Source organism: Priapulus caudatus, unplaced genomic scaffold, assembly GCF_000485595.1.
Source record: "Priapulus caudatus unplaced genomic scaffold, Priapulus_caudatus-5.0.1 Scaffold47, whole genome shotgun sequence".
Classification (NCBI taxonomy): Eukaryota; Metazoa; Priapulida; class Priapulimorpha; order Priapulimorphida; family Priapulidae; genus Priapulus; species Priapulus caudatus.
Genome location: NW_014577108.1, coordinates 58,536 through 70,391, shown reverse-complemented (window position 1 = coordinate 70,391; position 11,856 = coordinate 58,536). Strand labels below are relative to the sequence as shown.

The 11,856-nt window shown below is 41.8% G+C and overlaps 1 protein-coding gene across 2 annotated transcripts in view; it reads left to right on the top strand.

Moving 5' to 3' along the window:
* The window catches only part of LOC106820791 (INO80 complex subunit C-like), a 6,844-nt gene extending 1,614 nt beyond the window's left edge, over positions 1–5,230 (top strand). For both annotated transcript variants that reach the window (XM_014825361.1, XM_014825359.1), the window contains exons 2-5: positions 3,060–3,392; positions 3,714–3,825; positions 4,125–4,192; positions 4,609–5,230. In XM_014825361.1, the coding sequence (XP_014680847.1) occupies positions 3,060–3,392; positions 3,714–3,825; positions 4,125–4,192; positions 4,609–4,752 (657 nt within the window). In that variant the 3' untranslated portion in view covers positions 4,753–5,230. The remainder of the gene's footprint in view (positions 1–3,059; positions 3,393–3,713; positions 3,826–4,124; positions 4,193–4,608) is intronic.
* Positions 5,231–11,856: the final 6,626 nt, after the last annotated feature.

Sequence of the window (11,856 nt, the reverse complement as noted above, 5' to 3'; positions counted from 1 at the left end):
GGATGGTGATCGAGAGACCTCATTTGGCCAGCCAAGGTTCCCATATCCGGAATAGGTGTATAAGAGGCAGGAACCCTCTTCCGGGTTTCTTTCCATAAATAGAGAAAGAACAATGTCTGAGATGATAATGACCCGCTATGTTGAAATGAGAAAATATGAAGACAAAACACAGGAATCACTTAATACATACCGCTTTACTAATGAACAATAATTATATTTACACGCCCATCTCCCTGGATCAGCGGTAAAATTGTTGCGCACTTTAAACACACCATCGAATACATCCAAAACCTCTGTTTTTTTATCCTCACAGCAGCCCTAAGGTCCAGGAAATTTTTGAGGGCCTGAATCCTGTTGCCGGTCGTCCGGTGTTACCAGGCGAACCCATACGATTAATCAGGGATCGGATTGGAAGATTACTTTCGGATCGGAGCCTTAACAAGACTTGATTTTACCATACCACTGTCTAACTATTTCACGCTAATCCTTTGCCTGCTGGCACGCGAAAAGGGCTTGTCTATCCAAAAAGAAGATGATTTCCTACTATAAAAGAAAAGCTACATCGAAGACTTCACGGAAATGCATTTCATGGTTTTACAGGTTGCCACTGCCCAAGAAAGGTGCGAACCTAAGCGTTCCTCTGCCCCCGACCGAGTTATGAAAAGTAGAAATAGCCGTGTTTCCCAGGAACGAGACTCTTGAATTCCAAATGCTACTTTTTTGTATGCGTATTATTACCTCCAGAAAAGTCACACGATTGCACTAATTGCCAAACGTGCTTAAATATATTGACTCGACAGTATTATTATGCATGACATCTAAAAATGCCTCAAACATTCCTAATAACCAAAGTATCCAAGCATATTTACATCAATTACAATGTAAAGAATTTTGTAGTATCACTAATAAGCTATAATAAGGCAGTATGTAAAGAGCAGGACTTGTGATGACAGGTCAAATGAACACCACAATACGAAAGATCTACATCTAATAGTTCAGCTAACGTAAGAGCACCTAGTCAAATCACTCGTACAGGATCTTTGAGTACAGTCTTAAGAGATCAAAGTTGACATAAAAAAAATTAACATTTCTATCGCAATAGGATGACCTACGGGAGTATTTAGTGGAGGACATTTAATAATTTTATAGCTGCTTGGATGTGGATAGTTGGCATTGAATCGAAAACTTATCGATACTAGAGAGATTTTTATGAGCGACATTATACATTTTCCAGGATAAGAGTTCTGGAATTAGGAAAGAGCACACGTTAAGAAATTCTTAAGTCGATGAGGTCCGCCATCCTGTCAAAACAAATGGATGACAGCATTATTTTCTATCAGCACTTCAGTATTCCACACAAACATCACCAACAACAAGTCTATGTGATTATCTTTTTAAAAAAAAATATTGTAAAACGCCTTATATTACGTTATCTCCTATAGTTTATTTGTTTGATCTGTTGTCTTTGAACCTACTTATGGTTGGTTTTATGACAAAGCTCTAAACGAGGTTCTCTCTTTTGGTATCAGTTTGACTGGTATATGTACTGCCCTCAACCTTCTCTGTTTCTTCGTGCTAGGCTTGCCCCAACATAACCGGTTCTCTTATTTTGATTCTCTTCTCCCTTCTTCCTTTGTTTTGGCTGGCCCGTTTTGCCCCCCATCCCCCTCAATCTCACTTGTCTTGCGCCTTTTCTGCTGGACATAAAATGTCTTCGGCCCCTTTTGGGCACTGATCGCCATTAGCCCTTTAGCTCCCTTCTTTCGATGGCTTGAGAATGAATTTAATCTTTCGAGTACAACAAAACATGTTTGGGTTGGGATTATGTAAAAAAATGTAAATAATGACTTTGGAAAGGCGTTAAATAATTCAAAAATATCTAAAATCTAAATCTAAGTCTAATCTTGCTGGTCAGCTAGGTAGGATACAGACCACCAGTTGACCTAGGAACTAGATGACTACTAAAACGCTGCAATATATTTCTTACTTTCATTGGTGTTCAGGACTGAATCATGAACTTGTGCCTGGCTGTTCGACTTGCTTTTGCGTGTTGCCAGCAGCGGGTTTGGCGGAGAGCTTAAAAACAAAATAAAGGTAATGATGAGCAAATAATTACCTCTGCAATGATGTTACAACATATAAAACGGAGCAAATATCTATGCTATAATAATGTATTAAAACTACCAAATAATGAAAGTGTTCAAAGGACACTGTAGCTCACCACACAAAAAGGACACAAATGCGGTGAGTGAGAAGACAGTCAAGTTTTAATTGAAGGCAAGACCAGTCGAGCGCTGGTACATTATAAAAAGCGAACGAGTATATCATGGCAGATACTCCAATTAGTATAATCTGTGATACGACTTATGTGTAATTTTTTTTATGTGAAAATAATAAATAATATATCATAAATTATATATAAGTTTATAAACCAAAATGAATCACAAAATTTGTGACGGTGAGATGGCGGCTATACCGTTTGATGTTTTTTTTTACATAAATCATTAAATATCATAATAAATCAGATAACAAAAATAATAGTATAAATCATAATATGTTCATGAGGCAGGCACATTTTTGCATTAAATGGCAATGGCGTGCTCCAAAATAGGAAGTTTAATATGGGAGCATAGGACTATAACAACTATACCCAATATTCAACATGTGGGTCAAACGTGTCCTGAGTGTATCGTTGACCGTAGACCAAATGTTGACTACAGGGGATACATGTAGTTGGCGACAACTGCTCGTTTCTAGTTATATAATATTATTTATTATTTTCACATAAAAAATTACACATAATTATCAAGAGTATATAATGGGAGTTCTCCCATATATACTCTTCGTTTCTATAATGTACGTCGATGGTTGCTCAATTAAAACTGACTTCTCACTCACTCACTCATTTGTGTCCTTTTTTGTGGTGAGCTACAGTGTCATTGACACTTTCATTATTTGTAGTTTTAATAATTATTATAGCATTATATTTGCTCCGTTTTATATGTTGTACATCATTGAGAGGTAATTATTGCTCATCATTACTTTATTTTGTTTTTAAGCCGCAACCCGCTGCGGACACAAAAGAAGTCGACAGCCAGCCACAAGTTCATGATCAGCTGAACCATGAAAGTAGATGCAGTAGTTCATCCAGTCTAGGTCAACTGTGTCTATCCTCAGCTGAGGTGACTGTCATTACATCAGAACCTAGTATGCCAGCAGAAAAGCCGAAGCCAATTTATGTGCCAGCAGAAAAGGCGAAGACAATTTATGTGCCTGCCGAAGACGAGAAGTTGGCAAGCATTCCATCAGATAAGGAAAAGTTAAGTGCACCACCAGTGGCAGCACTTATAGAGAAGGAAAAGGCGTACATTTTTAAGGATCCTAACTTTGTGGTATGTGTGCGAATATGAGTGCTAAAATATGTTATCCATTTTTTACAGATGCATATATTAAATTGACTGTGTCCCAAATTTCCTGAAAATCATATTTGTAAAATCTTTGTTGTAATTTTCTAAATGAAACGTAAGTACTAATAGCACTAAATATATCCTCAAACTATTACTTGATAAGAATGTTTTTATCAATTACTTAATTACTCAAAATTCTATGATTTGACTAGATGAATAAAGTTTCATACTTGCTTATTTGCATGTGTATACATTTACATGTATTTTCATATCTATACTTGAAGAATGTCTACTTTTTTAATGCAGCATTCTGTGAGAGGTTGCATGACTGGAGGTAAAAAGACAAGAGCATGGAAAAGTTTAAAACAGATCATCTCTGCAGAGAAGGCAGCACAGTGGCATCCTGATGCACCTATCTGTGAGCTTTATTAGCAGTCTTTTATGAAGCTAGTGCAGCAGGGAGTGAAATAGTTGACAGTTGGTTGAAATATCTTTTAGTGTCAAGTAATTCAATTATATATAACTGGTTAAGGCAGTTACCTGATAGCTTTATAAAACTGTTGTTTATATAATCTGAAATCAAGCGTGTACAAAATTCAATCAGGTCATACCGACATATTCATGTGTGAGTGCTAGCGTGTTTCATAAATGATAGATCTTTGTTCATATTTTCTCATCACGGTCTATCACTCATTGTTTTCTCTGTCACACACATAGATGGCGCCATCGATTCACCACCTTCCATGAAACCTGCAAAGAAGTACTCGGATGTGTCAGGGTTGCCTGTAAGTATGAGTCGTGAAGGGCATGTTACATCATAAACGGTATCCTGACACAACTTGTTATTGGTACTTTTATATTAAATAATGTTGATAATTGGTCGAAGTCGATGTAAGTCGTATGTCTAAAACTTTACACAGTTTCATTGTTGCAGAGTGGTACGGATTAGATCTCTTATCACACAAATCAAGGTTTCATTATAAATTCATTGCATTTGCACTACCTGGCAGCCTGAACAAGTATTGCGCATATTGGACTGGCAAAATATGTATCTTTTTCATCACGAAAATATATAGATTGGAATTAAATATCCAGTGTAAAATGCATCGTAAAATCACGTGTGATTGTTTTTCTTTTGGCGTGCTTATTGCATTATAGACCACCTTGTAAAATATTGAGATTGAACTTTTTTATATTGCAGGGCAAATACAGGGATCCACAAACGAAGCTGATGTTTTACTCGAGTTTAGAATTCAACCACATTCGCTGTTTACCGGGTGATATAGTAGGCGGATATCTATCGTTGAGAAAGGCTGATAACCCAGCAGGATGGTATCGCCCGTAATGGGGGCACACTGTCTACTGGTGACCCTAATCGAATTGATAAAAGGTAGCAAACATTTCTGGTTCTGCTAATTTTCCAATGTAATTCTGTTGTATGAGTAGTTTAAACTTTAATTTTATTGATATGTAATCAAGTAACAAGGCAGACATTTATTGAAATGTTCTTCATTTGTAAATACTACATTAGTAGGCATTTTTGTACAGTAAATGTGTTTGTCTATGATACGCATAGAACGTCAGTGATTAATATGTGTACGTTTCATGCTGATAGCAAAATAAAACTTTACACAGTTTCATTGTTGCAGAGTGGTATCGATTAGATTTCTTATCACGCAAATCAAGGTTTCATTATAAATTCATTGCATTTGCACTACCTGGCAACCTGAACAAGTATTGCGCATATTGTACTGGCAAGATATGTATCTTTTTCATCATGAAAATATATAGATTGGAATTAAATATCCAGTGTAAAATGCATCGTAAAATCACGTGTGATTGTTTTTCTTTTGGCATGCTTATTGCATTATTTACTTTGGAATTCTGTTACCTAATATTGTAACCATATGGATTGGTTGTAAGCATACAACCATACCTAACCCTATCCCATTGGGATAACCCTAACCCTACAGCATACTAACCTGAACCCTAACCCATAACCGAAGCTATAGGTATACCACATTTATATTACCATTACTTTTAGAGGTATTTCCTGATGGTGGTGATAAATAAGGGAATTTCTCAACCAGTAGATGGCGTTAATATACAGCTATGCACGAGGAGCTGACGAAATAACGTTCAAACACGCGCGCACGCTCGCTCGTACCATAGCTCGTACGCACATACACACGCGCTAGTGCTGTCACTTTTAACGAAAAACTAGGATAATGTCTACCTCGGAATTCTCTAAAAAGAATTTAATTTTTAAATCTAAGGAATTTGACCTATTATCATCAGAATAAGGAATCTTTACCCATACATCGTTTGGTCGAAATTATACGTTTAAAATGGAGAGCGCGGACTTCAATAACTAGCGCCTTTACAAGTTTAGACCAATTTATGACCAATAATAATGTGTTATGGTGGAAATACATTATGCATTATGACGGATTTCACACGAACAGTTGCGTAATTTTACGAAAGAGGTAGCGAGAACGCTGGTACGCCCCCCACGCTGTTTCCCATGCTTCCCGATCATCTTGTTTCGGTTAGGAAAAACTGATAACAATATATACTGTATATTGTATATGCACTTGTATATGTATATTTTACTTGTATATATTATAACAATATATATTGTTCTCAGACGGAAAAGAGCCAGCAACACTAGCTGATCGCATTGGGGGTGTCTATATTCAAGCCGGTACGGGAGATTACGGTACGCATATATTTACTAATATATTGACTAATCGTGCGTCAATAAACTCAATATTCACAGAGAGTATAGCTAAGACATGTGTCTATAGGTATGTAGAATTTTAGAAATTTAATCATCTGTAATTCACTTCCGCGCGCATATATTTGGCATTTGCTAATATATTGACCAATCGTGCGAAAATAAACTCAATATTCACAGATTCAAGCCGGTACGGGAGATCATTTGCATAATAATTATATTCTAAATACCTATAGACACATGTCTTAGCTATACTCTCTGTAAATATTGAGGTTATTGACGCACGATTAGTCAATATATTAGCAAATATATGCGTACCGTAATCTCCCGTACTGGCTCGAATATAGACACCCCCGATCGCATTTCAGGTTCTCGTCACCTGCTGCCATCTGGTGATGAGCTCAAGCAACTTCGTTCAGCTGAAATTAACAGGTTATTTTGGAATTCTTGGAATTGACAGGTTTTCATGGATAGCGCATCACGTTGGGTAAATTTGCACTTATTACATGATATGAACATAGTATGCGACACAATGTGTAATATAATTGTAACATGTAATACAATGTATACAAGGTGTATGTAAATATTGTATAAAATATACATGTATATCATTAGAAATTAATAATTTAAACATTTCATAATTTTTAATCCACAGGCATGGTGAGTGTGAAACCGGTATCGCTCTTACACACTGATCTTCATATTATACTAACGAGTTACTAACGAGTAAGTACATATAGATCATTGCTCGCACATCACAAATATTATCATACTGTTGACTGTTGTTACATTGTTGCTGCACTGGCGGCGCTAGTAGCAGTTCGTCGTCAGGGAAGGAGATTGTCAATTTCAATAGCGTTGTTTTGAAATGGCAGCAACAAGAGTGTGATCATGTCGAAGACGGTAAGTGTAGGTTGCGGGTGAGTAGCTGCCATTACGATAGGAAATCAACCGTGATCCAGCGGTTAGCTTGTCCTACTTTCTCTTTATAAGCTGTGTTTTTGACTGTGAGTTCAAAACCCGGCCTGGTAAGTGCATGAGATTTCGCAACGTGAAAACACGTGGTTCTCAACTCTGGGCATATTACTACAGTAGTTAATGGATCGTGACTGAATGTTGTAACATGGAGGTGTAGATGCTCAAAGGGGTGTGCATTGTGAGAAGAATAAGATCGATTAGAGATAAGGCCAGATTAATGGTATACCCCCCCCACTCCCACCACACACAGACAGGGAATACAGCGAACACAGAACTACACAGACACGCAGACATGGGGACAATTTATATATACTGATCTCAGGTGGTTTAGGCTATTATTATCAATCATGCAATGATTACGATTTGGACGTTTTTAAGTTTTAATCTCAGTGTAATAGACGTGATCTTGTGATAAAGATTGTTTAGATGACACTGCTATGTTTGCCTGTGGATAACAAAATCAATAATGGGTGAGTGTGTTACTACTCTTACCAGAGCTGTCCATGTCCTGCACATGTATGTTACATATTTTTAACCGAAAACATCTGCCTGCCGGCATGAAAACGTTGGGAATAACCTAAAATGTCAACACAAAATACCAAACCCCGCTTTAAACTCATTTTTACAAGCCGGCACGATTAAATTTCACGTATGGGCACGCGACATATACACAAGTGCAGCAGCAAGTACATGTATGCTGCTCCAGAAACGCCAGCCTGTGCCTTAGGTAAACTTTGAACCAATTGGCAGGCAGCTGAGCGGTGGGCGCGCCGTGATTGGCCGATCGCGTGGCAGGAGTTGACTGAGTGAAGAGCCGCGGCATGTGTGCATGCGGCAGATGACACTGGGATGCTTGTGTGAGTGAACACCCTCCTCCGATGGTCTCCTGATAGCGGGAGGAGGACACACGACTAAAAGAACCACCCCGTCGCGGCAACCGCAGCCATGGGCTACGACCTTCACCGCTTTCCGAGCAAGGTCGACGACGAGTGCAAGTGCGGCGTCTGCCTCGGCGTCCTTGACAACCCGCTGACGACGCCTTGCGGACACAGCTTCTGTGCGGCGTGCGTGCTGCCGTGGGTCGTGCAGCATGGGAGCTGCCCGCGCCGCGCGTGCGACCGTGAAGTCACGTCCCGTGAGCTCGACACCGCCGCCCCGCGGCTCCGCGACGCCATCCTCTCGCTCGCCGTACGCTGCGAGTTCGCCGAGCGCGGCTGCGGGGACGTCGTCGCCGTGCGCGATGCGGACGATCACGCCGACGCGTGCGACTGCCGCCCCGTCGTCTGCGGCAACAAGGGCTGCGGGCAGACGACGAACGCGCGCGACAGACGCCGCGTCACGGAGACGGAGCGCTGCGACCTGAAGGCCCGTCGGGGCTGCGCGCGCGGGTGCCGGCTCGTCCTCGCGGCGTGCGACGCAGCGACGCACGACTGCTGGGGGCGCTACTGGAGCGCGTCGACGCGCAGGACGCGCGCGCGGCCAACGTGGAGCAGGAGATGAAGCCGGCTGGCGACGCGATTCTCGAAGCGCGAGAAGTCTCTGCTGGCGCAGGTCGCGGCGCTGCACAGCGAGATTCAGCTGCAGGCGCTCAAGTTCCAGAAGAAGATGAGCGAGTTATCGACGCAGATATCGGGCCTCGCGCGCCGCGCCGCCATTCAGCCCAGCAAGGTAACAAACGAGAACCCACTCCCTGGTCGAAAACTGCGTCGACATCGTTCGCGCGCTGATTAGCGAAGCCACAGTTCGTTTAGGGGTTGGTGGGTTTTGGGGGTAAGTGAGTGGGCAAGGCGTTGGGGTTGGGGGGGGGTAAGTGAGTGGGTGAGGGTTTGGGTTGCGGGGGGGGTAAGTGAGTGGTGAGCGCTTGGAGTTGGTGGCGTGGGGTGGCGGTGGGCGTTGGCAGGGTAGTCACAGTGGTTGGTTGGGGAGGGGTTCGTAAAACTTGGCTATGGATGCGCATACATGAACTAGGGTTGTTGTTTGTTTAATTTGTCACTTTGTGAAATAGGAGCGCACTGGATTTTGTTATGAAGTTTGGTACCTTTGGTAAAGAATTCCTGGTTTCCTATTGTAACCCTTAGGACTATAACATTGGGCATAACCCATGCCTGAAGCTGACAGGGGAGGGGTGGGGGGGGTTGTTCTGCTCTAGCAAATGATTGAAACACTTATAGGTTTGAACAATCATGATGCAGTGACATGGATTGCAGTCAGCATATCCATGTCTGTCTTTTATCATGCCTATAATAGATTAATCCACAATTATTATATCATATGGCACACTAAGAAAAAAAAAAAGTCTTGCTAAATCTGTGACACTATAAAGCGATTGTTTGACTGGTTTTGTAGTTGGATGGATACACGAGTGAGTGAATGTATGAGCTTTTACACATTCGTACAGTATTTTTATATCATTTGTGCAGGTCCTGCTCTTATCTCATTTTTCATCCGAAATATATCTGTATGTACATCGCTCTCCCTTTGTGCACATTTCACCGCCACCTGCTCCATTTTTTCGTTGTCACCTATTATCATCACCCACGAGAGGTAATTTCATAAATTTGTAGCGCAAATGTTATTTTTGCGTTGAGCCCGACGGAATAGACGTGGCAATAATTGTTGTTATGACAACAGCAGCCTAGCTAATTACCACTGCTCACTGCATGCTCAGGTGTAATTAATCAATGACGTACCTGGCCAGGTAGACCGACTACTTCCGACTACTTCCTGCGTGGGCGACAGTTAAGCGGCCACGGTCTCCAGGGTTTATTGCTGCTGTGTCTGTTCTGCCTAAATTCATCAGTGTGTGTGTGTGCGTGTGTTCGTGCGTGCGTGCGTGCGTGCGTGTGCGTGTGTGCGTGCGTGCGTGTGTGTGTTTGCGTGTATGTGTGCGTGCGTGCATGCGTGCGTGCGTGTGTAGGGAATAATATGGGAGTATTGATTATGTGATTCTAACTCGGCCAGCTGCTCGTAAATGGGGGCTAAATCATTGCAATCCTCAGTAATCGGCTGTTTTTGTAAGAGCGGTGGGTAGGCCAGACTTAAACACATCTCATTGATTGATCGTGCTCCTACTACTTTGAGTCCTTGTCCACGAGAGTGACACGATACTATTTTCCCCGACCGTCTCTAAAAATGTTGTGAGAACATTGCCGGCTGCTCTATGTGACGCACGGGGGAGCACACGTTTGGTTTATTGTGCTGCTTCTACCCATATCAAGGAACTCAATAACAATGTGTAGAAAACCCCTGATTACGAAAACTTGTGTAAATATATATTTATTTGTTCGTGTCAAGACGATTGCACGCATCTATTTGGCTATATTCTGCAATGACAGTTGCATGGGTTTTCTGGAATATGGCTCAGTAATAGATCCAAGGCTACGTACCTCTTCTCAATAGTAAAAAATTTCGTGATGGATATCTATTTAATCGCGCATCTATATCCAACAATACGCATAAAAGCAGATCATTTAAAATCTCGTAAAATGAATGCATTGACGGAAAGGCAATGAAATTTCAATGCTGCCTATTACGGGCGCACAATACACCGTCAGGTGTCTAAACCTGATTACTAATGAATGATCCTGCTACAGTACTGCACGCTGATATCAAAGGCTGACATGTGACAGATTATATATATGGGCTGTCATGTAGCTCATGACAGACTGTTTCCCTGTGGCTACATTGTCCTAACGTCCATATGGTGAGGGTTTGGCCGGGCCTGTCGTGCACGGGCTGCATAGAGCATCAGTGCCTGCCAATAAACCTGGGCAAATAAAGTGCCCCAGATGGCTCTGTTGTCTGAGGCTACAGTGCATGCATGGTCCGTGTATACCTGCCCATTAGGGTATTGACACGCGTGACTATATCGCACCTTTGATTCGTGCTATTTTGTCATTTTGAGAGGTGAACAATATTTTCACCTTCGGGCAAAAATCGCTGCAGACAAATCAACGGAAAGTCCAGATTTCGCGTAACTAGGGGATAAGGTAATCGGTTTTATATACGTGCATTGACATCGTTTGATCATCACCATACTAAACAAAACATATTCTCTGTGTGCGTCTTGCTACGACCCTCTTCTCCACCTCTCTTCTGCTTCCCTCCCTCCCTCGATCATGTGTGACACTGAGAGTGAAATTGTCCTGAATCCAACAGAACTGTCACTGGCAGGTCTACGAAGTAGGCATGCAATGTAAAATATGAATGGAAGGACTGGGGAAGGGGGGTTTCCACACCACACTGTTCATAGAAAGTTCAGCTGCTACGCAATATTTGTAAGCTTCCATGTGTAGTTTCGATCTATGCGGTGAGGCTGTGATAAAATGTTGTGATGTAAAGCTGTGATGTGATGCTGTGATGTGAAGCTGTGATGTGATGCTGTGATGTGAAGCTGTGATGTGATGCTGTGATGTGATGCTGTGATGTGATGCTGTGATGTGCATGCTGCCTGATATGCATGCTGCTGCATGCTGCAACCTTGTGATGTGATGTGAAGATGTGCTGAAGCCTGTATGTGTGCTGTGATGGGATGTAAAGCTGTGTATGCATGCTGTGATCGGATGCTTAAGCTGTCGGTATGAGTTGCCTGTGATGTGAAGCTGTGATGTGATGCTGTGATGTGATGCTGTGATATAAAGCTGTGGTGTGATGCTGTGATGTGATGTGAAGCTGTGATGTGATGCTGTGGTGTGATGCTGTGATGTAAAGCTGTGATGTGATGCTGTGATGTGA